The following is a 25483-nucleotide window of genomic DNA, read 5'->3' on the forward strand; positions in this document are numbered from 1 at the left end:
TAAGAACAAAGAGCCATAAAATACTAATTGTCACTGTCTGGGAAGAGGGCAATAAGTGGATGCTGGCCTGGAACAGAGCCAACAAAATGGTGTTAAAGGTCAGTCACATGACCTACAGCCAATGACACTGGAATGCAATATTTGAATTGGTAAGAAATGAATGTAAAAGCAGAGGCTTCAAATGTGCTGCCCGTGGTAACTCTGTAGCAGAACTATCATGGATGTGAGGTGTCCCACAACACATGGAGATTCGAAATGGGACGACAAGGAACGTGTGACCAGCAGCAAAAACTGCTTTTTAACTGGTAATATCTTTTCTGCTCATGGAAGGCTGGCAAAACTTAGTGGGTGTGCACACAGCTATTGGTTGTGAAAGTTCACGTGTTCTCCCGTTGAGACAATAAAGATACTTGTCAGTAATTGCAGATTCTCTCTGCACCTCCTTGTAATAACCATCAATGTAATAGCGTTCCTCGTAGACCCGTTTCGAATCTCCACGTGTTATGGGACACCTCACATCCACAATAGTCGTTCTACAGAGTTACTGTCAGCAGCACATTCATTACCTACCAATTCAAATACAGTCGGCCCTTCTCATCCACGGCGGATCGGTTCCGGGATACCAAAAAACGCAGATGCTCAAGTCCCTTATTTAGCCTGAGCAGTGCGGTGGTCTTCAGGAAACAGCAGAACCCCTGACCTTATTTAACCTGTCTCACTGCGGTGGACTTTAGGACTTGGCGCAGTTCTGAATCCGCAGTGTTTCTGTTCGCGAAAATAATCGCAATCACAATTGAAAATAAGGTGGAAGTAATAAAGTGAAACACCATCGGTCATTGGAAAAGCATTAGGCTACAGTCGGTCAACGATCGAAACAATTTTAATGGAGCATGTGAAGGGCCCTGCCCCGATGAAAGCTACAATTATTACTAGGCAACGTGGTGGTTTAATTATTGAAATACATATGTTTCTTCAGTGTTTTATATGCATAGAAAGGTAAAATGTATACTATATACTAAGACAAACGTTTGACTAACTGATGCTGAATAATACCGGATGTACCTGTTCCGACTTCAAATCCGACTTAATGACGGACTCAGGAACGGAACTCGTTCATAACCCGGGGACTGCCTGTACTTTAAAATCATCTCTAGATTACTTATAATACCTAATACAATGCAAATGTATGTAAATAATTGTTATACTGTATTGTTTAGGGAACAACGACAAGACAAAATAGTCTGTACATGCTCAAACAGCGAGCGCTGGAGAGAGAACTTCCGGGTTTTCCCGATCCGCGGCTGGTTGAACCCGCGGATAAGGAGGGCCGACTGTATTGCATTCCAGTGTCATTGGCAGTAGGTCACCTTTATATTGCCTGTTCTGGGCAGCATCCACTTATTGCCCTCTTCCCAGACAGTGACGATCAGTATTTTATGGCTCTTTGTTCTTAATCAGCTTGAATCACGCAGACCAACATTCACAAATCTGCTAAATCCAACCAAAGGACACCTCACAAATAACTTCTTACTAGTTCAGCAGATGTCAACTTTGAAACAGTGATCAAGCCTTTAGCTCACAATGGAGAATTCACTGATTTGCTGCCTAAAGTCCAACACAACCAATCAGGATATTGTCAGTAGTAAATTGGCAGAGACATGCTTGAGTGTTCAGAGACAAGTCAAAGCTCCTCAACCTCCGTCTCTGCCCTCTCCACGTGCCTGCTGCAGGCGAGTCTCGCAATGGTTGTACCTGAGGTGGAAGGTCGCAGTGTCGACGATGATGTTACTGGACAAGGTGAAGGTCTCGGCAGTGATCAGCACACGCAGCGGGAGATAGAGGGGTCTGAGACAGGAAAACAGACAACGTCAGTCAGTCAGTCAGCGGAGTGGACAGCATCAAAATACCGGGGGAGCTCGGCAAATCAGGCAGCGTCTAGGGGTCTTCAGCCAAGACCCTTCAGTGGGGTCTGATGAAGGGTGTCAGCCCCCAAAACGTTGACTCTTTCTTCCCTTCAAAGATACGGCCTGACCTGACAGGTTCCTCCAGCGCAGTGTGTGAGAGTGACTGTTGTGTGTGTGTGTGTGTGTGTGTGTGTCTCTGAGTCTGAGTGTCTGTGTGTGTGAACGTGTATGTGAGAGTGAATGTTGTGTGTGTGTGTGTGTGTGTGTGTGTGTGTGTGTGTGTGCGTGTGTGTGTGTGAGAGAGTGTGAGTGTGTGTGTTAGTTCCTCTGGATTTCCAGAATCTATTTCGACTGGCCCTCAGAACGAGCTGATTCTAGAAATGGGAGACTCAAATATGGCAGACGTGGGAAGCACGCATGCTGATAGCAGCCGCGGGGGGGAGGGGATCATGCGAGGAATGGCGGTGGGGGTGGGTGGGGACCAGGCGAGGACTGGCGGTGAGGGGGGTGGGGAACAGGCGAGGAATGGCGGTGAGGGGGGTGGGGAACAGGTAGGGGTGAGAGTGTTTACCTGTAATCGAGTGCACAGCTGAGTAGGTGAGTGTGTAAGACAGTGATCACAGTCGGGGGGACGTAGCCCAGGATCGGTTCATCCAGCACATCGAAGAAATCCATCAGCTGTGAGAGGACAAGCACAGGGGTTACATACTCTCCACATCCACTCTATCTGTGTCCTCTGGTCCCAGACACCCACACAATAGGAAACATCCTCTCCACATGCACTCTATCTGTGCCTTCTGGTCCTAGACTCCCCCAATATAGGAAACATCCTCTCCACATCCACTCTATCTGTGTCCTCTGGTCCTAGACTCCCCCACTATAGGAAACATCCTCTCCACATCCACTCTATCTGTGTCCTCTGGTCCTAGACTCCCCCACTATAGGAAACATCCTCTCCACGTCCACTCTATCTGTGCACTCTGGTCCTAGACTCCCCCACTATAGGAAACATCCTCTCCACATCCACTCTATCTGTGTCCTCTGGTCCTAAACTCCCCCACTATAGGAAACATCCTCTCCACATGCACTCTGTCTGTGTCCTCTGGTCCTAGACTCCCCACTATAGGAAACATCCTCTCCACATCCACTCTGTCTGTGTCCTCTGGTCCTAGACCTCCCACTATAGGAAACATCCTCTCCACATCCACTCCATCTGTGTCCTCTGGTCCTAGACTCCCCCACTACAGGAAACATCCTCTCCACATGCACTCTATCTGTGTCCTCTGGTCCTAGACTCCCCCACTACAGGGAACATCCTCTCCACATCCACTCTATCTGTGTCCTCTGGTCCCAGACTCCCCCACTATAGGAAACATCCTCTCCACATCCACTCTATCTGTGTCCACTGGTCCTAGACTCCCCACTATAGGAAACATCCTCTCCACATCCACTCTGTCTGTGTCCTCTGGTCCTAGACTCCGCACTATAGGAAACATCCTCTCCACATCCACTCTATCTGTGTCCTCTGGTCCTAAACTCCCCCACTATAGGAAACATCCTCTCCACATCCACTCTATCTGTGTCCTCTGGTCCTAGACCTCCCACTATAGGAAACATCCTCTCCACATCCACTCCATCTGTGTCCTCTGGTCCTAGACTCCCCCACTACAGGAAACATCCTCTCCACATGCACTCTATCTGTGTCCTCTGGTCCTAGACTCCCCCACTACAGGAAACATCCTCTCCACATCCACTCTATCTGTATCCTCTGGTCCTAGACTCCCCCACTATAGGAAACATCCACTCCACATCCACTCTATCTGTGTCCTCTGGTCCTAAACTCCCCCACTTTAGGAAACATCCTCTCCACATCCACTCTGTCTGTGTCCTCTGGTCCTAGACTCCCCACTATAGGAAACAACATCTCCACATCCACTCCATCTGTGTCCTCTGGTCCTAGACTCCCCCACTACAGGAAACATCCTCTCCACATGCACTCTATCTGTGTCCTCTGGTCCTAGACTCCCCCACTACAGGGAACATCCTCTCCACATCCACTCTATCTGTGTCCACTGGTCCTAGACTCCCCACTATAGGAAACATCCTCTCCACATCCACTCTGTCTGTGTCCTCTGGTCCTAGACTCCGCACTATAGGAAACATCCTCTCCACATCCACTCTATCTGTGTCCTCTGGTCCTAAACTCCCCCACTATAGGAAACATCCTCTCCACATCCACTCTATCTGTGTCCTCTGGTCCTAGACCTCCCACTATAGGAAACATCCTCTCCACATCCACTCCATCTGTGTCCGCTGGTCCTAGACTCCCCCACTACAGGAAACATCCTCTCCACATGCACTCTATCTGTGTCCTCTGGTCCTAGACTCCCCCACTACAGGAAACATCCTCTCCACATCCACTCTATCTGTATCCTCTGGTCCCAGACTCCCCCACTATAGGAAACATCCTCTCCACATCCACTCTATCTGTGTCCTCTGGTCCTAAACTCCCCCACTTTAGGAAACATCCTCTCCACATCCACTCTGTCTGTGTCCTCTGGTCCTAGACTCCCCACTATAGGAAACATCCTCTCCACATCCACTCTATCTGTGTCCTCTGGTCCTAGACTCCCCACTATAGGAAACATCCTCTCCACATCCATTCTAACTGTGTCCTCTGGACCTAGACTCCCCCACTATAGGCAACATCCTCTCCACATCCACTCTATCTGTGTCCTCTGGACCTAGACTCCCCCCACTATAGGAAACATCCTCTCCACATCCACTCTGTCTGTGTCCTCTGGTCCTAGACTCCCCACTATTGGAAACATCCTCTCCACATCCACTCTATCTGTGTCCTCTGGTCCTAGACTCCCCCACTATAGGAAACATCTTCTCCACATCCACTCTATGTGTGTCCTCTGGTCCTAGACTCCCCCACTATAGGAAACATCTTCTCCACATCCACTCTATCTGTGTCCTCTGGTCCTAGACTCCCCCTGTATAGGAAACATCCTCTCCACATCCACTCTATCTGTATCCTCTGGTCCTAGACTCCCCCACTATAGGAAACATCCTCTCCATATCCACTCTATCTGTGTCCTCTGGTCCTAGACTCCCCCACTATAGGAAACATCCTCTCCACATCCACTCTATCTGTCTCTTCTGGTCCTAGACTCCCCCACTATAGGAAACATCCTCTCCATATCCACTCTGTCTGTGTCCTCTGGTCCTAGACTCTCCCACTATAGGAAACATCCTCTCCACATCCACTCTATCTGTGTCCTCTGGTCCTAGACTCCCCCACTATAGGAAACATCCTCTCCATATCCACTCTGTCTGTGTCCTCTGGTCCTAGACTCCCCCACTATAGGAAACATCCTCTCCATATCCACTCTGTCTGTGTCCTCTGGTCCTAGACTCCCCCACTATAGGAAACATCCTCTCCATATCCACTCTGTCTGTGTCCTCTGGTCCTAGACTCCCCCTGTATAGGAAACATCCTCTCCACATCCACTCTATCTGTATCCTCTGGTCCTAGACTCCCCCACTATAGGAAACATCCTCTCCATATCCACTCTATCTGTGTCCTCTGGTCCTAGACTCCCCCACTATAGGAAACATCATCTCCACATCCACTCTATCTGTGTCTTCTGGTCCTAGACTCCCCACTATAGGAAACATCCTCTCCACATCCACTCTGTCTGTGTCCTCTGGTCCTAGACTCTCCCACTATAGGAAACATCCTCTCCACATCCACTCTGTCTGTGTCCTCTGGTCCTAGACTCTCCCACTATAGGAAACATCCTCTCCACATCCACTCTGTCTGTGTCCTCTGGTCTTAGACTCTCCCACTATAGGAAATATCCTCTCCACATCCACTCTATCTGTGTCCTCTGGTCCTAGACTCCCCCACTATAGGAAACATCCTCTCCACATCCACTCTATCTGTGCCCTCTGGTCCTAGACTCCCCCACTATAGGAAACATCCTCTCCACATCCACTCTATCTGTGTCCTGTGGTGATGTAGGGAAGCTATCATTACTGTGAAGTAGAAGACTGACAGTCTGTCAGTGACTGTGTTGAGCTGACGTTACAGGGACGAGGGAAGCAGGGTGGCCCTGCAGGCTGGTCGGATTGTGTGACTCACCTGCTCGTGCCAGCTCTGGTTGGCGAGGGCCATCCGGTGACACAGGGTCGCGCCTTGCAGCCTCAGAGCGACCAGGAATTCCTGGGAACGGGAACGATGAGGTCAGGAGCAGGAAGCAGCAGCCATGACGCAGAATCCATAACCCAAAGCCAGCAATGCCAGACCGTTCCCCTCCCGAAGCCCCTACCCTACCTCCACCACCACTCCGCCTCACCCGTGGCGGGCTACATCGCAGGTCCAATAGCGTCGACTGTAAATGTGTCACATAGCCCTACCCGTGTCCGTCAGCAGTCTGGCTCCAGCACCCAGTGTGCACCCACATGGGCCTCTGGATGAGTAAAGCACCCCCGTCACACGGGCCGGGTATCGTGTGATTACCCCACTCTCAGGTCGGGTACGGTGCGATTACCCCACTCTCGGGTCGGGTGCCGTGTGATTACCCCACTCTCGGGTCGGGAACGGTGCGATTACCCCACTCTCGGGCCGGGTACCGTGTGATTACCCCACTCTCGGGTCGGGTACGGTGCGATTACCCCACTCTCGGGCCGGGTACCGTGTGAATACCCCACTCTTTGTCCGGGTACGGTGCGATTACCCCACTCTCGGGTCGGGTACTGTGCGATTACCCCACTCTCGGGCCGGGTACGGTGCGATTACCCCACTCTCGGGCCGGGTACGGTGTGATTACCCCACTCTCAGGCCGGGTACGGTGCGATTACCCCACTCTCGGACTGGGTACGGTGCGATTACCCCACTCTCGGGCTTGGTACGGTGCGATTACCCCATTCTCGGGCCGGGCACGGTGCGATTATCCCACTCTCGGGCCAGGCGCAATGTGATTACCCCACTCTCGGGCCGGGTACGGTGCGATTACCCCACTCTCGGGTCGGGTACGGTGCGATTACCCCTCTCTCGGGGCGGGTACGGTGCGATTACCCCACTCTCGGGTCGGGTACGGTGCGATTACCCTACTCTCGGGTCAGGTACGGTGCGATTACCCCACTCTCAGGCCGGGTACGGAGCGATTACCCCACTCTCGGGCCGGGTACGGAGCGATTACCCCACTCTCGGGCCGGGTATGGTGTGATTACCCCACTCTCGGGCCGGGCACGGTTCGATTACCCCACTCTCGGCCCGGGTGCGGTGCGATTACCCCATTCTCGGGCCAGGCGCAATGTGATTACCCCACTCTCGGGCCGGGCACGGTGCGATTACCCCACTCTCGGGCCAGGCGCAATGTGATTACACCACTCTCGGGCCGGGTACGGTGTGATTACCCCACTCTCGGGCCGGGTACGGTGCGATTACCCCACTCTCGGGTCGGGTACGGTGCGATTACCCCACTCTCGGGCCGGGTACCGTGTGATTAACCCACTCTCTGTCCGGGTACGGTGCGATTACCCCACTTTCGGGTCGGGTACGGTGCGATTACCCCACTCTCGGGCCGGGTACGGTGCGATTACCCCACTCTCAGGCCGGGTACGGTGTAATTACCCCACTCTCAGGCTGGGTACGGTGCGATTACCCCACTCTCGGACTGGGTACGGTGCGATTACCCCACTCTCGGGCTTGGTACGGTGCGATTACCCCACTCTCGGGCTGGGCACGGTGCGATTACCCCACTCTCGGGCCGGGCACAGTGCGATTATCCCACTCTCGGGCCAGGCGCAATGTGATTACCCCACTCTCGGGCCGGGTGCGGTGCGATTACCCCACTCTCGGGCCGGGTACGGTGCGATTACCCCACTCTCGGGCCGGGTACGGTGCGATTACCCCACTCTCAGGCCGGGTACGGTGCGATTACCCCACTCTCGGGCCGGGTACGGTGCGATTACCCCACTCTCGGGCCGGGTACGGTGCGATTACCCCACTCTCGGGCCGGGTACGGTGCGATTACCCCACTCTCGGGCCGGGTACGGTGCGATTACCCCACTCTCGGGCCGGGTACCGTGCGATTACCCCACTCTCGGGACGGGTATGGTGTTATTACCCCACTCTCGGGTCGGGAACGGTGCGATTACCCCACTCTCGGGCCGGGTACCGTGTGATTACCCCACTCTCGGGTCGGGTACGGTGCGATTACCCTACTCTCGGGTCAGGTACGGTGCGATTACCCCACTCTCGGGATTACCCCATAGTGGGGTGTGTCAGGAATGGACAGGAGGAGGAGTATAGGAAACTGATACAGGACTTTGTGATATGGTGCAACTCAAACTACCTGCGTCTCAATATCACCAAGACCAAGGAGATGGTGGTGGACTTTAGAAGATCTAGGCCTCATATGGAGCCAGTGATCATTAATGGAGAATGTGTGGAGCAGGTTAAGACCTACATGTATCTGGGAGTACAGTTAGACGAGAAGCTAGACTGGACTGCCAACACAGATGCCTTGTGCAGGAAGGCACAGAGTCGACTGTACTTCCTAAGAAGGTTGGCGTCATTCAATGTCTGTAGCGAGATGCTGAAGATGTTCTATAGGTCAGTTGTGGAGAGCGCCCTCTTCTTTGTGGTGGCGTGTTGGGGAGGAAGCATTAAGAAGAGGGACGCCTCACGTCTTAATAAGCTGGTAAGAAAGGCGGGCTCTGTCGTGGGCAAAGTACTGGAGAGTTTAACATCGGTAGCTGAGCGAAGGGCGCTGAGTAGGCTACGGTCAATTATGGATAACTCTGAACATCCTCTACATAGCACCATCCAGAGACAGAGAAGCGGTTTCAGCGACAGGTTACTATCGATGCAATGCTCCTCAGACAGGATGAAGTGGTCAATACTCCCCAATGCCATTAGGCTTTACAATTCTACCGCCAGGACTTAAGAACTTTTTAAAAGCTATTATTAATGCTTTTTGAGATAGTGATTTAATGCATATCATATTTTTTACTGAGTTAAGTATTGTATGTAATTAGTTTTGCTACAACAAGTTATGGGACATTGGAAAAAAAGTTGAATTTCCCCATGGGGATGAATAAAGTATCTATCTATCTATCTATCTATCTATTACCCCAATCTCGGGTCGGGCGCGGTGCGATTACCCCACTCTCGGGCCGGGTACGGTGCGATTACCCCACTCTCGGGCCTGGTACGGTGCGATTATCCCACTCTCGGGCTTGGTACGGTGCGATTACACCACTCTCGGGCCAGGCGCAATGTGATCACCCCACTCTCGGGCCGGGTACGGTGCGATTACCCCACTCAGGTCGAGCATGTTGTGATTTCCCCGCTCAGGCCAGATACAACGTGTTGCCCGTAGAAGGGAACTAAGGTAGAAAATATGTGCTTTCGGGGGCATGGATCAGCTTATGGAGGAGGCTATTTAAGCAGATAGTGGCTGGATGGGCCAAATAGCCTCAGTTGTATAAAAACACAAAATGCTGGCAGAACTCAGCAGGCCAGAGAGCATCTATGGGCCTGAAACGTCGTCACTACCTCCTCCCATAGATGCTGTCTGGCCTGCTGAGTTCTGGCAGCATTTTGTGTTTTTATTTATTTCCAGCATCTGCAGATTCACTCGTGTAGCCTCAGTTGTATGATTTCTTACTCCTCTTTGGAAATTATGCTGCGTGTCGAAGCTGCAGTCACAGATACTTTGGATATAGACTCTCCGGGCCTACCATCCCCTAACACACTGACAAGGCCCTTCCTCAATACTTCACCCCATTGCTGGTCTCGATCTCGTTCCAGGGTGCAGTTTTGTAGACAGACAAGTACCTTGATGTTGTTCGTGGTGTCCAGGGTGGTCTTGATGGCGACAGCCAGCATGCGCAGGCTCCTGTCTCTCCGCCCTGGGGCCGCAGAGGAGCCTGTGGCCAGCACCTCGTCCGTGCACAGGATGGTCGGGGGTAGACCCGCTGGGGCAGTGAAGCTTGGCACTTCTAACATCTCCGGGAGGGGGTAGTCCTCCACGTCAGCTGGAGGGCAGAGAGAAAAAGCATCATATCCTGCTGGGCAGAGGGGATGGGGGCTGAGCGGCTGATTGGCAGTCATTCCCTCAGTCAGAGAGCGACAAAGCATTGGAACAGCCCTTCGGCCCTTCTTGTCCTTGCCCACCCGACTTACTCTCATTTCCCTCCGTTTGGTCCCTATCCCTCAAACCTGGGATCCACAGATCCCTCGGTTAATGGCAGGGGTCCACGGCGTGACAGGTTGGGACAGCCTGCTCTGATCCACTCCCCTATCGATGAAACCTGACCACGTGTCTCTGTTATTGGTGTTTCACGTCTGGCGCAGCCTAAGAACTTCACTCACCCTCGGAGGTTCGATATTTCCTGGCTCTGAAAATGGGGGGGATTGGAGGTCGGTGTCCGGGCAGGTGATCGTTGCGTCACAGGAGATGGAAGATCCGAGGCTGTGAGATCTTTGGGCACAGAGCTCGGAAAAAGCGACGCAATGGACTTTTAACATCGTAAACCAGCGAGTTGTTTGTTATGTCTCCCCTCTCGCTGTGAAACCGAGACAGCTCTTTCTCACGTAGTAGGGAGAGAGAGAGCCTGTGGTATGTTGAATACCAGGTGAGTGAGTGAGTTGTCTTTGGGGTTCTGCAAATCTGTGTCTTTGCTGACGCTTGAGTGCTCGGTGGGTAGAGGGGGCAACTTTGGGGTTCTAACAGTTAACTCATTCATTCTTTTGGGGCACTCTTCTGTTTTTGTGGATGGTTGTGAAGAAACAGAATTTCAGGATGCTTCTCTGACATTAAGTGTACCTCTGAAACCATCTCCTATACTCAGTGCCTTGACCGGTGAAAGCACCTTTCGTTCTCAGCTCCCACCAGTGACCAGATTGTGAGCTCAGCTCCGTGCGGCCTGCCCCCTTCACCGGTCACCCCAGGGAGAATAACAGTCAGCAGCTCGGGCGGCAGCTGCATCGGGCCACATCACCAGTGTTGTGTTCAGTTCTGGTTGCTACATTACAGGAAGGATGTGGAGGTTTTGGAGAGGCTGCAGAGGAAGTTCAGATTAGTTGATCACACGTACCTTGAAACATACCCAGAAATGTGGGTCATTTGTCGTAACAACCACCACAACCCAAGGATGTGCTGGGGGGCTTTCAGAAGGCGTTTGACAAGCTGCCACACGAGGCTGCCTGTGGTATTACAGGGAAGATTCCAGCATGGATACAGCAGCGGCTGATTTGGCAGGAGGCAGAGAGTGGGAATAAGGGATCCTTTGCAGACTGGCTTCCAGTGACAAGTGATGTTCTACAGGGGTCCACGTTGTATGTCAACGACTTAGACGTCAGTATTGGTTTTGTGGCCAAAATTACGGATGATACAAAGATAGGTGAGGGACAAGTAGTTTTGAGGAAGTAGAGGGTCTACAGAAGGACTCATATATATATATATAGCTAGGGTGTCTAAGACTGTTGCACTGTCCTGTAGTAATTTTATGTATCGCACTGTACCGCTGCCACAAAAAAAAACAAATTCCCTGACGTGTGTGAGTGATGATAAACCTGATTCTGATCTGGGTCTCTGTTGTGGACTGAGAGTGGGAAGGGGGCAGGGAGAGGGGAATCATGGTTGGGAAAAGGGGAAGGGAGAGGGGAGGGAGAGGGGAAGGGAGCGGGAAGCACCAGAGAGACATTCTGTAATGATCAATAAACCGATTGTTTGGAATCAGGGCTGGGTGTGTCTGCACCCGTGCCCGTGTCACCATCACCTCACCCATAAAACCGAAGACATAGGAGCAGAATTAGGGCATTCAGCCCATCGAGTCTGCTCTGCTATTCCATCATGGCTGATCCCAGATCCCACTCAACCCCATACACCTGTCTTCTCGCCGTAACCTTTGATGCCCTGACCAATCCGGAAACTATCGACTTCTGCCTTAAGTATATGCACAGACTTGGCCTCCATCGCAGCCGGTGGCAGAGCATTCCACAAACTTACTGCCCTCTGGCTAAAAAAATTCCTCCTTACAACACACACAAAATGCTGGTGGAAGGCAGCAGGCCAGGCAGCATTTTGTGTATCTTGCTTGAATTTCCAGCATCTGCAGATTTCCTCGTGTTTGCCTTTAAAATTCCTCCTTATCTCTGTTCTAAAGGGTCATCTCCTCAATTTTGAGCCTGTGCCCTCTAGTTCTGCATACCTGCACCAGAAGAAACATCATCTCCATATCCTTCGGTAGGTTTCAATGAGATTCCTCCACATTCTTCTAAATTCCAATGAATACAGGCCCAAAGCTGCCAAACACTCCTCATATGTTAATCCCTTCATTCCCAGAATCACTTTGCTGAACCTCCTCTGGACTCTCTCTAACAACAATACATCCTTTCTGAGATATGGGGCCCAAGAGTGTTCACAATACTCTAAGTGTGGCCTGATTATTGTCTTTTAAAGCATCAGCATTATCTCCTTGCTTTTATATTCTATTCCCCTTTGAAATAAATGCTAACACCGCATTTGCCTTCTTTAGCACAGACTCACACTGTAAATTAACCTTCTGGGAGTCATGCACGAGAACTCCCAAGTCCCTCTGCACCTCTGATGTTTGAACCTTCTCCCCATTTAGATAGTTGTCCACACTATTGTTCCTTTTACCAAGATGTACTATCATACATTTCCCAACACTGTATTCCATCTGCCACTTTTTTGCCCAGACTTCCAATTTGTCCAAGTCCAGCTGCAATCACAATGCTTCCTCAGCACTACCTACCCCTCCACCTATCTTCATATCATCCACAAAGCTTGCCACAAAGCCATCAATTCCATTATCCAAATCATCGACAATTAATGTGAAAAGATGTGGTTCCAATACAGACCCCTGAGGAACACCACTAGTCACCAGCAGCCATAGAACCATAGAACATTACAGCACAGAAACAGGCCTTTTGGCCCTTCTTGGCTGTGCCAAACCATTTTTCTGCCTAGTCCCACTGACCTGCACCTGGGCCATATCCCTCCAAACCCCTCTCATCCATATACCTGTCCAAGTTTCTCTTAAATGTCAAAAATGAGACCACATTCATCACTTCATCTGGCAGCTCATTCCACACTCCCAGCACTCTCTGCATGAAGAAGCCCCCCCCCCAATGTTCCCTTTAAACTTTTCCCCCTTCACCCTTAACCCATGACCGCTGGTTTTTTTCTCCCCTGGCCTCAGTGGAAAAAGCCTGCTTGCATTCACTCTATCTATATCCATCATAATTTTATACACCACTATCAAATCACCCCTCATTCTCCTACGCTCCAGGGAATAAAGTCCTAACCTATTCAACCTTCCTCTGTAACTCAGTTTCTCAAGTCCCGGCAATATCCTTGTAAACCTTCTCTGCACTCTTTCAACTTTATTAATATCCTTCCTGTAATTAGGTGACCAAAACTGCACACAATACTCCAAATTCAGTCTCACCAATGTCTTATACAACCTCACTATTACATTCCAACTCTTATACTCAGTACTTTGATTTATAAAGGCCAATGTACCAAAAGCTCTCTTTACTACCCTATCTACTTGTGACGCCACTTTTAGGGAATTATGTATCTGTACTCCCAGATCCCTCTGTTCTACTGCACTGCTCAGTGCCCTACCATTTACCTTGTATGTTCTACCTTGGTTTTTCCTTCCAAAGTGCAATTACTCACACTTGTCTGCATTAAACTCCATCTGCCATTTTTCTGCCCATTTCTCTAACTGGTCCAAATCCCTCTGCAAGCTTTGAAAATCTTCCTCACTGTCCACTACACCTCCAATCTTTGTATCATCAGCAAATTTGCTGATCCAATTTGCCACATTATCATCCAGATCATTGATATAGATGACAAGTAACAATGGACCCAGCACTGATCCCTGTGGCACACCACTGGTCAAGTAGCAATCCTCCACTACCACTCTCTGGTTTCTTCCATTGAGCCAATGTCTAATCCAATTTACTACCTCTCCATGTATACCTAACGAATGAATCTTCCTAACTAACCTCCCATGTGGGACCTTGTCAAAGGCCTTACTGAAGTCCATGTATACAACATCCACTGCCTTCCCTTCATCCACTTTCCTGGTAACTTCCTCGAAAAGCTCTAATAGATTGGTTAAACATGACCTACCACGCACAAAGCCATGCTGACTGTTTCCAATAAGTCACTGTCTATCCAAATACTTGTAGATCCTATCTCTTAGTATTCCTTCCAATAATTTACCTACTACCGATGTCAAACTTACAGGCCTATAATTTCCTGGCTTACTTTGAGCCTTTTTTAAACAAAGGAATGACATGAGCTATCCTCCAATTCTCCGGCACCTGACCCGTGGATATTGACATTTTAAATATTTCTGCCAGGGCCCCTGCAATTTCAACGCTAGTTTCCTTCAAGGTCCGAGGGAATACCCTGTCAGGTCCTGGGGATTTATCTACTCTGATTTGCCTCAAGACAGCAAGCACCTCCTCCTCTTTAATCTGTATAAGTTCCATGACCTCCCTACTTGTTTGCCTTGTTTCCATAGACTCCATTCCAGTTTCCTTAGAAAGTACAGATGCAAAAAACCCATTTATTATCTCTCCCATTTCTTTTGGTTCCATACATAGCCGACCACTCTGATCTTCAAGAGGACCAATTTTATCCCTTACTATCCTTTTGCTCTGAACATACCTGTCGAAGCTCTTAGGATTATCCTTCACCCTGACTGCCAAAGCAACCTCATGTCTTCTTTTAGCCCTCCTGATTTCTTTCTTAAGTATTTTTTTGCACTTTTTAATACTCCTCAAGCATCTTATTTGCTCCCTGTTGCCTATACATGTCATACATCTCTCTCTTCTTCTTGATCAGAGTTCCAATATCCCTCGAGAACCAAGGTTCCTTATTCTTATTCATTTTGCCTTTAACCCTGACTGGAGCATACAAACTCTGCACTCTCAAAATTTCTCCTTTGAAGGCCTCCCACTTACCAATCACATCCTTGTCAGAGAACAACCTGTCCCAATCTACGCTTTTTAGATCCTTTCTCATTTCTTCAAAGTTGGCCTTTTTCCAGTTTAGAACTTCAACTCGAGGATCAGATCTATCTTTATCCATGATCAAGTTGAAACTAATGGTGTTATGATCACTGGAACCAAAGTGTTCCCCTACACACACTTCTGTCACCTGCCCTAACTCATTTCCTAATAGGAGATCTAATATTGCATCCTCCCTCGTTGGTACATCTATATATTGATTTAGAAAACTTTCCTGAACACATTTCACAAACTCTAACCCATCTAGACCTTTAACAGTATGGGAGTCCCAATCAATGTGTGGAAAATTAAAATCCCCTACAATCACAACTTTCTATCTCCTGCAGTTGTCTGCTATCTCTCTGCAGATTTGCTCCTTCAATTCTCACTGACTATTGGGTGGTCTATAATACAACCCTATTAATGTGGTCATACCTTTCCTGTTTCTCAGCTCCACCCATATGGCCTCGGTAGACAAGCCCTCTAATCTTTCCTGTCGAAGCACTGCTGTAATATTTTCCCTGACTAGCAAAGACACCCCCACCCCACCCTTCATCCCTCTGCCTCTATCACGTCTGAAACGTCAGAACCCTGGAACATTGAGCTGCCAGTCCTGCCCCTCCTGTAGCCAAGTTTCAGTAATGGCTATAATGTCATAATTCCACGTGTCAATCCACACCCTCAGCTCATCTGCCTTTCCCACAATACTCCTTGCATTGAAATATACACACCTCAGAAGATTGTTACCACCACACACAACCTTACTATTTGTGACTTCGCATGAACTACTAACATCATTTATTTTTACCCCCCATTCCAGTATCTACTCTGGCACTCTGGTTCCCATCCCCCTGCAAATCTAGTTTAAGCCCTCCCCACTAACACTAGCAAACCTCCCTGCAAGTATATTGGTCCCCTTGTAGTTCAGGTGTAACCTGTCTCTCTTGTACAGGTCCCACCTGCCCCACGCGAGGTCCCAATGATCTAGAAATCTGAAACCCTGCCCCCTACACCAGTTTTTCAGCCATGTGTTCATCTGCCAGAGCATCCTACTCTTACCCTCACTGGCACGTGGCACAGGCAGCAATCTGGAGATTACTACCCTCGAGGTCCTGTTTTTCAACTTCCTACCAAGCTCTCTGTACTCACTCTTCAGGACCTCCTGAAGCCAACCAGAAAAGGCCCCCCTTATTCCCACTTGCTGCCTTCTGCCTGTCAGCCATTCCTCTATCCATGCCAGTATCTTTCTTGTAAAACCATAGGATTTTATCTTGTTAAGCAGCCTCATGTGTGGCACCTTATCAAACGCCTTCTGAAAATCCAAGTGAATGACATCCACTGCGTCTCCTTTGTCCACCCTGCTTGTTACTTCCTCAAAGAACTCTGACAGATTTGTCAGGCAACATTTCCCTTTACAGAAGCCATGCTGACTTTGACTTATTTTATCATTAGTCTCCAAGCATCTCAAAACTTCCTTAATAATACTCAAACACCTTCCCAGCCACTGAGGTTAGGCTGACTGGCCTCTCATTTCCTTTCTTTTGCCTTCCTCCCTTCTTAAAGAGTGGAGTGACATTTGCAATTTTCCAGTCCTCTGGGACCATGCCAGAAAGATCATGACCAATGCATCTGTTATCTCTTCAGCAACCTCTCTCAGGAGTCTGGGATGTCGTCTGTCTGGTCCAGGTGACTTTAAGACTTTTGAGCTTGCCTAGCACATTTTCCTTTGTAATAGCAATGGCACTCACTCCTGCTCCCTGACACTCACAGACCTCTGGCACACTGTTAGTGTCTTCCACAGTGAAGACAGGTGTAAAGTACCCATTAAGTTCATCTGCCAATTCTTTGTCCCCATTACTACCTCACCAGCATCATTTTCCAGTGGTCCAATATCAACTCTCACCTCCCATTTACTCTTCATATAATTGAAAAAAAACTTTTGGTATCCTGTTTTATATTATTGGCTAGTCTGCCCTCATATTTCATCCTTCCCTTCTTATAGCTGTTTCAGTTGCCTTTTGTTGGACTTTAATAGCTTCCCAAGCATCCGACTTCTCACTCACTTTTGCTACCTTATATGCCCTTTCCTTGGACTTAACCTGCTTTGTCAGCCACGGTTGCCTACCCCTGCCATTTGAGAACTACTTCCTCTCTGGGACATATCTATCCTGCGCTTTGTGAATTATTCCCAGAAACTTTAGCCATCTCTGCTCTGCTGTCATCCCTGCCAGTATCCTCCTCCGGTCCACCTGGGCAAGTTCCTCTCTCATGCCTCTGTACTTCCCTTTATTCCATTGCGATACTGATACAAGTGAGTTATGCTTCTCCCTCTCGAACTGCAGTTTGAATTCACTCATATTATGCTCACTGCTTCCTAAGGATTCCTTTACATTAAACTCTCTAATAAGATCTGGGTTATTCCACAACACCCAATCTAAGATCGCTTTCCCTGAGTAGGCTCGAGCACAAGCTGCTCCAGAAAGCCGTCTCGTAGGCGTTCAACAAATTCCCTCTCTTGTGATCGGACCCAACCTGATTTCCCCAATCCCCTTGCATATTGAAGTCCTCCATTAGTGACATTACCCTTATTACCCGCCTTTTCCAGCTTCCTTTGCAATCTCAACCCCACATCTTGGCTACTATTTGGAGGCCTATATGATTCCTGCTTCAGCTTTTTTACCCTTTAATTTCTTAACTCCGCCCACAGAGATTCAACATTCTCTGACCCTGTCACCTCTTTCTAGAGATGTAATTCCATCTCTTAACAACAGAGTCACAGACAGCTTTTGCCTTCCTGCCTGTCCTTTCAATACAAAGTATATCCTTTGATGATAAGCTCCCAACTATGAGCTTCTTTCAGCCAAAGATGCCCACAATGTCGCACTGATCAATCTCTCATTGCACCATGAGTTCGTCCACCTTATTCCGAATGCTACATGCATTTAAACACAGCACCTTCAGTCCTGCATTCTCTGCCATCTCAAATTTTGCCTCTGTGGCACAATTTAACTCTTTGCTCTGTCTGCATTTGTACCTAATCATTGGCTTGTCCCCGCTTATATTCACGTTACACCCCTCATCTACTTGTAAACCTACTGGCTCATCCTCAGCTCTATCATCCTGGTTCCCCTGCCCCTTTCCTGCCGCCTGTCCCACACCCCTCCCGCGGCGCTCCACCCTCATCCTTACCAACACCCTTTGCTTCCGCCAGATTTACAAACTCGCTCTCCGCTCCATGTTGACAAATACAGTCCTGTGCAAAAGTCTCAGGCACTATCTACAGCACAGTCTGTAGATAGTTAGAAAGATAGTATGGTGCAAAAGAGAAATAGCAAGTTAGTCTTTGTATTGGAGTTTGCTGTAATTTTAACGTCCTGCTAGGAGAGGCAAGGCAGAAGTTGGGCCCTGGAGCAAGGAAAGACCAGAGGTGGGAGGTGGGACACGGGCCGAATCGAGGCAACAGGGCCCAGGCCCGAGAGCTATCAAAGAGGCAGGGCCCAGGTCCAAGAGGGTATTGAAGCAGCGGGGCCCAGGCCCGAGAGAGTATCAAAGAGGCAGGGCCCAGGCCTGAGAGGGTATTGAAGCAGCGGGGCCCAGGCCCGAGAGAGTATCGTAGAGGCAGGGCACAGGCCCAAGAGCGAGGACAGCCAAGGTTTGGACGATTTAACCTCTGGACCAGGTTGAAAAGGTCAGAGTGTCAGGACTGGAGACAAGGGAGCAGCTTGCTGCTCCGCCATGTTTACTTGTCCCTGAGACCGCAGTGATGACCGACTTCGTGGCCGTACTCTCACTTCTGTGAGTGTTAGTTGCTTTTCTGCACATTCGGTCTTTGACAGTTTTTCTGTACGATGGGTTCCTCTGCTCTACGGCTGCCTGATAATAAAGCAGCTTCACAAAGAGTTAAACAACTCTTCAGCACGGGTGAAGATTTTAGATTCTGATTTGAGTTCTGTGCCAGTGAAGGTGTGAAAAGAAACCACGAGAGTGCGATGCCTGCGCTAGTGCAGCTTTCAAGCCGCAGTGTGATTACCATGTCCAGTGGTTATCACGCCGCTCAGAGAGGTGTCCCGCCACAGTGACGGATCATCACCACCACAGAACTGCTTGAACTAGGCACTGGAAATGCACGTGTTCTTCACACAAAGAGATCAGGCAACTTTTCAGGCTTTGAAGAGCAACAATGAATGAACAAAGGTTACAATGGCACATAGGCAGGATGCCGAGCTGGGCTGAGAAGTGGCAGATGCAGTTCAAACCAGACAAGTGTGAAGTGATTCACTTTGGGAGGACTAACTTGAAGGCAGAAACACAGCATCAACAGCAGGACTCCGAGCAGCGTGCAGGAACAGAGGGATCTTGCGATCCACATCAAGACACCCTCAAAGTCGCTGCATGAGCTGATAGGGTAGCTAAGACGGCATATGGTGCAGTGGCCTTCATTTGTCGGGAGCCATGAGGTAACGCTGCAACCCTGGTCAGAATAATGTGTTCAGTTCTGGTCCCCTATCATGGGAAGAACGTGGAGATTTTAGAGAGGGGGTACAGGAATTTCACCAGGATGCTGCCTGGATTAGAGAGGGTGCAGAGGGGATTCACCAGGATGCTGCCTGGATTAGAGAGGGTGCAGAGGGGATTCACCAGGATGCTGCCTGGATTAGAGAGGGTGCAGAGGAGATTCACCAGGATGCTGTCTGGATTAGAGAGGGTGCAGAGGAGATTGGTGATCGGAGGTAAGTGGTGGGTGTGTGGAACGTCCTGCCAGGGGTGGTGTAGAGACAGATACATTAGGGACATTTAAGGTGATCGATGGTATGTGGTGGGTGTGTGGAACGTCCTGCCAGGGGAGGTGTAGAGACAGATACATTAGGGACATTTAAGGTGATCGGGGGTAAGTGGTGGGTGTGTGGAACGTCCTGCCAGGGGTGGTGTAGAGACAGATACATTAGGGACATTTAAGGTGATCGGGGGTAAGTGGTGGGTGTGTGGAACGTCCTGCCAGGGGTGGTGTAGAGACAGATACATTAGGGACATTTAAGGTGATCGGGGGTAAGTGGTGGGTGTGTGGAACGTCCTGCCAGGGGTGGTGTAGAGACAGATACATTAGGGACATTTAAGAGAATCTTAGACAGACACACGGATGATAGAAAATGTGGGAGACAAGGGTTAGATTGCAAAGGCACTCAGCTTTATAGGCTGTACGTTGGCACTTGTGTGTAGGGGTGTAGGGGAGTGGAGGGTAATTTACTGCTGTACGTTGGCACTTGTGTGTGGGGGGTTGTGGGGTAGGGGGTGAGGGGTAATTGACTGCTGTAAGTTGGCACTGGTGTGGGCAATAGAGGAGGTGAAGGCAAATTGACTGCTGTAAGTTGGCACTGGTGTGGGCAATAGAGGAGGTGAAGGCAAATTGACTGCTGTAAGTTGGCACTGGTGTGGGCAATAGAGGAGGTGAAGGCTAATTGACTGCTGTAAGTTGGCACTGGTGTGTGGGGGGTTGTGGGGTAGGGGGTGAGGGGTAATTGACTGCTGTAAGTTGGCACTGGTGTGGGGGGATGCTTTAACACTGAGGGCACAATGTCCCATCAGAGCCCGATGATGCCTCATTTCCTCATTTTTCCATTGAGAGACACAACTTGAAACCCAGGCCTCCCAGACAAAAACCCAATGACACACATGCGACCAATTAACCAGCCAACACATAAGATTTTGGACGGCGGTTGGAAACCAGAGCACCCGGAGGAAGCCCACGAGGTCACGGGGAGAAGGTACAAACCGTTACAGACAACGGCAGGAACTGAACCCGGGTCACTGGCATTTTAACAGCAGTACGCTTCCCACTACCCCACGGCATTCCACATCACTCCAATCTCCATCCTACAACCCCCTGGGATTTCCCAGACCATCAGCTGGCAACCAGAAGCAGAAACTCTGGCCAATTCCCACTCATTCTCACACCCTTCCTCCCCAGCCCAGAGTCACAATCTCGTAAGCACCCCTGTTTGGAAGACACTATTGCTTTAATCTCATCCCCTCAAGTTTCATTGCTGCTTCCATCGGTCGTGTTCAGTTTTGGAAGGCAGCCAGCACCCCGCAGCTCCCTCTGCCCCTGACGGTCAGCCCCTGGGTGGTAACTCTACCTTTCTGGTACAGGGATACTTTGCTGGATTCGATGCACAGGTAGCCCAGTTCCAGTTGGCCCTTGTACTGCGACACACTGAAGATGGTGCCATTCTCCACGTCAAGCACCAGTTCTCCGTGGAACCCGCCGACAGCCTTCCCTGCCTCCCCCTGCAAAGGATAAACACAACAGTCAGGTCCCCGGGCCAGGACGGCTGGTGGGACACCAGGTACACACTCCAGATTTGGAAGCGGGTAACGTACTTTGTGTTCAAGATATGACCTTCACCTGAGTTGACCCTTGATCAACTTCGCACCCATGGACAGAGACCTCCCCTCCCCACCCCTGACAGGAGGCGCTGCTTTGATACATCCCTCCCTCTTCCGGGTTGTGCCCTTTCCTCACAGCTCCCATCGGGCAGGAAGTAGAGAAGCCTGAAGTCACACACCACCAGGTTCAGGGACAGCTACCGTTCAACCATTTGATTCTTGTAACCAATGGGCACAACCCTAAACAGCACCTTGGGACACCACAATGACCACCAGTACAGTGGAGAGGATTCGGACTGGTTTCTTCATCACCTGCAATGGAGGCTCCAATGCCAAGGATAGTAGACCCAGCCAGCTCCACTGAGGGCATTAGTCTCACCACCATCACGGATAATTACAAAAGGTAGCACCTCAAGAAAGCAGCATCCATCCTTAAAGACCCTCTCCATCCGAGACATTCCCTTTGGGCGTTACTACCACCGATCCAATACTAGCAACAGAACACAACAGACCACATCTAAACCATCAAAAAAACACGACAGATCACCTCTTGCACCACCAACAGAACACTATGCACCACCTCTTGCACTACCAACAGAACACTATGCACCACCTCTTGCACCACCAACAGAACACTATGCACCACCAACAGAACACTATGCACCACCTCTTGCACCACCAACAGAACACTATGCACCACCTCTTACACCACCAACAGAACACTACGGATCACCTCTTACACCACCAACAGAACACTACGGATCACCTCTTACACCACCAACAGAACACTACGGATCACCTCTTACACCACCAACAGAACACTACGGATCACCTCTTACACCACCAACAGAACACTACGGATCACCTCTTACACCACCAACAGAACACTACGGATCACCTCTTACACCACCAACAGAACACTATGCACCACCTCTTACACCACCAACAGAACACTACGGATCACCTCTTACACCACCAACAGAACACTACGGATCACCTCTTACACCACCAACAGAACACTATGCACCACCTCTTACACCACCAACAGAACACTACGGATCACCTCTTACACCACCAACAGAACACTATGCACCACCTCTTACACCACCAACAGAACACTACGGATCACCTCTTACACCACCAACAGAACACTACGGATCACCTCTTACACCACCAACAGAACACTACGGATCACCTCTTACACCACCAACAGAACACTATGCACCACCTCTTACACCACCAACAGAACACGATGCACCACCTCTTGCACCACCAACAGAACACTATGCACCACCTCTTGCACTACCAACAGACCACTATGCACCACCTCTTACACCACCAACAGAACACTATGCACCACCTCTTACACCACCAACAGAACACTATGCACCACCTCTTGCACCACCAACAGAACACTACGGATCACCTCTTACACCACTAACAGAACACTATGCACCACCTCTTACACCGCCAACAGAACACTATGCACCACCTCTTACACCACCAACAGAACACTATGCACCACCTCTTACACCACCAACAGAACACTACGGATCACCTCTTGCACCACCAACAGAACACTATGGATCAGCTCTTGCACCACCAACAGAACACTATGGATCAGCTCTTGCACCACCAACAGAACACTATGCACCACCTCTTGCACCACCAACAGAACACTATGGATCAGCTCTTGCACCACCAACAGAACACTATGCACCACCTCTTGCACCACCAACAGAACACTATGCACCACCTCTTACACCACCAACAGAACACTATGGATCACCTCTTGCACCACCAACAGAACACTATGCACCACCTCTTACAACAGCAACAGAACACTATGCACCACCTCTTGCACCACTAACAGAACACTATGCACCACCAACAGAACACTATGCACCACCTCTTACACCACCAACAGAACACTACAGATCACCTCTTACACCACTAACAGAACACTATGCACCACCTCTTACACCACCAACAGAACACTATGCACCACCTCTTGCACCACCAACAGAACACTACGGATCACCTCTTACACCACTAACAGAACACTATGCACCACCTCTTACACCACCAACAGAACACTATGCACCACCTCTTGCACCACCAACAGAACACTACAGATCACCTCTTACACCACCAACAGAACACTACGGATCACCTCTTGCACCACCAACAGAACACTATGCACCACCTCTTACACCACCAACAGAACACTACAGATCACCTCTTACACCACTAACAGAACACTATGCACCACCTCTTACACCACCAACAGAACACTATGCACCACCTCTTGCACCACCAACAGAACACTACAGATCACCTCTTACACCACCAACAGAACACTACGGATCACCTCTTGCACCACCAACAGAACACTATGCACCACCTCTTGCACCACCAACAGAACACTATGCACCACCTCTTGCACCACCAACAGAACACTACAGATCACCTCTTGCACCACCAACAGAACACTATGGATCACCTCTTGTACCACCAGCAGAACACTATGCACCACCTCTTACACCACCAACAGAACACTACGGATCACCTCTTGCACCACCAACAGAACACTATGGATCACCTCTTGTACCACCAGCAGAACACTATGCACCACCTCTTACACCACCAACAGAACACTACGGATCACCTCTTGCACCACCAACAGAACACTATGCACCACCAACAGAACACTACAGATCACCTCTTACACCACCAACAGAACACTATGCACCACCTCTTACACCACCAACAGAACACTATGCACCACCTCTTACACCACCAACAGAACACTACGGATCACCTCTTGCACCACCAACAGAACACTATGGATCACCTCTTGTACCACCAGCAGAACACTATGCACCACCTCTTACACCACCAACAGAACACTACAGATCACCTCTTACACCACCAACAGAACACTATGCACCACCTCTTACACCACCAACAGAACACTATGCACCTCCTCTTGCACCACTAACAGAACACTATGCACCACCAACAGAACACTATGCACCACCTCTTACACCACCAACAGAACACTATGCACCACCTCTTACACCACCAACAGAACACTACGGATCACCTCTTGCACCACCAACAGAACACTATGGATCACCTCTTACACCACCAACAGAACACTATGCACCACCTCTTACACCACCAACAGAACACTACGGATCACCTCTTGCACCACCAACAGAACACTATGGATCACCTCTTACACCACCAACAGAACACTATGCACCACCTCTTACACCACCAACAGAACACTATGCACCACCTCTTACACCACCAACAGAACACTATGGATCAGCTCTTGCACCACCAACAGAACACTATGCACCACCTCTTGCACTACCAACAGAACACTATGCACCACCTCTTGCACCACTAACAGAACACTATGCACCACCTCTTGAACCACCAACAGAACACTATGCACCACCTCTTACACCACCAACAGAACACTACGGATCACCTCTTACACCACCAACAGAACACTACGGATCACCTCTTGCACCACCAACAGAACACTACGGATCACCTCTTGCACCACCAACAGAACACTATGCACCACCTCTTGCACCACCTACAGAACACTATGGATCACCTCTTGTACCACCAGCAGAACACTATGCACCACCTCTTACACCACCAACAGAACACTACGGATCACCTCTTGCACCACCAACAGAACACTATGCACCACCTCTTACACCACCAACAGAACACGACAGATCACCTCTTACACCACCAACAGAACACTATGCACCACCTCTTACACCACCAACAGAACACTACGGATCACCTCTTGCACCACCAACAGAACACTATGCACCACCTCTTACACCACCAACAGAACACGACAGATCACCTCTTACACTACCAACAGAACACTATGCACCACCTCTTACACCACCAACAGAACACTACGGATCACCTCTTACACCACCAACAGAACACTACGGATCACCTCTTACACCACCAACAGAACACTATGCACCACCTCTTACACCACCAACAGAACACTATGCACCAACTCTTGCACCACCAACAGAACACTACGGATCACCTCTTACACCACCAACAGAACACTATG

At 49.7% G+C, this 25483-nt stretch overlaps 1 protein-coding gene across 1 annotated transcript in view; it reads right to left on the minus strand.

Annotated features, from left to right (window-relative positions):
- LOC140717863 (autophagy-related protein 2 homolog A-like) overlaps positions 1-25483 on the minus strand; it is a 319916-nt gene that overhangs the window by 126341 nt on the left and 168092 nt on the right. Inside the window, 5 exon segments of the mRNA XM_073031584.1 lie at positions 1753-1845; positions 2476-2582; positions 6055-6135; positions 9760-9959; positions 21111-21261. Coding sequence (XP_072887685.1) covers positions 1753-1845; positions 2476-2582; positions 6055-6135; positions 9760-9959; positions 21111-21261 — 632 coding nt within the window.

This window comes from Hemitrygon akajei, chromosome 28 (assembly GCF_048418815.1).
Source record: "Hemitrygon akajei chromosome 28, sHemAka1.3, whole genome shotgun sequence".
NCBI classification, from domain to species: Eukaryota; Metazoa; Chordata; class Chondrichthyes; order Myliobatiformes; family Dasyatidae; genus Hemitrygon; species Hemitrygon akajei.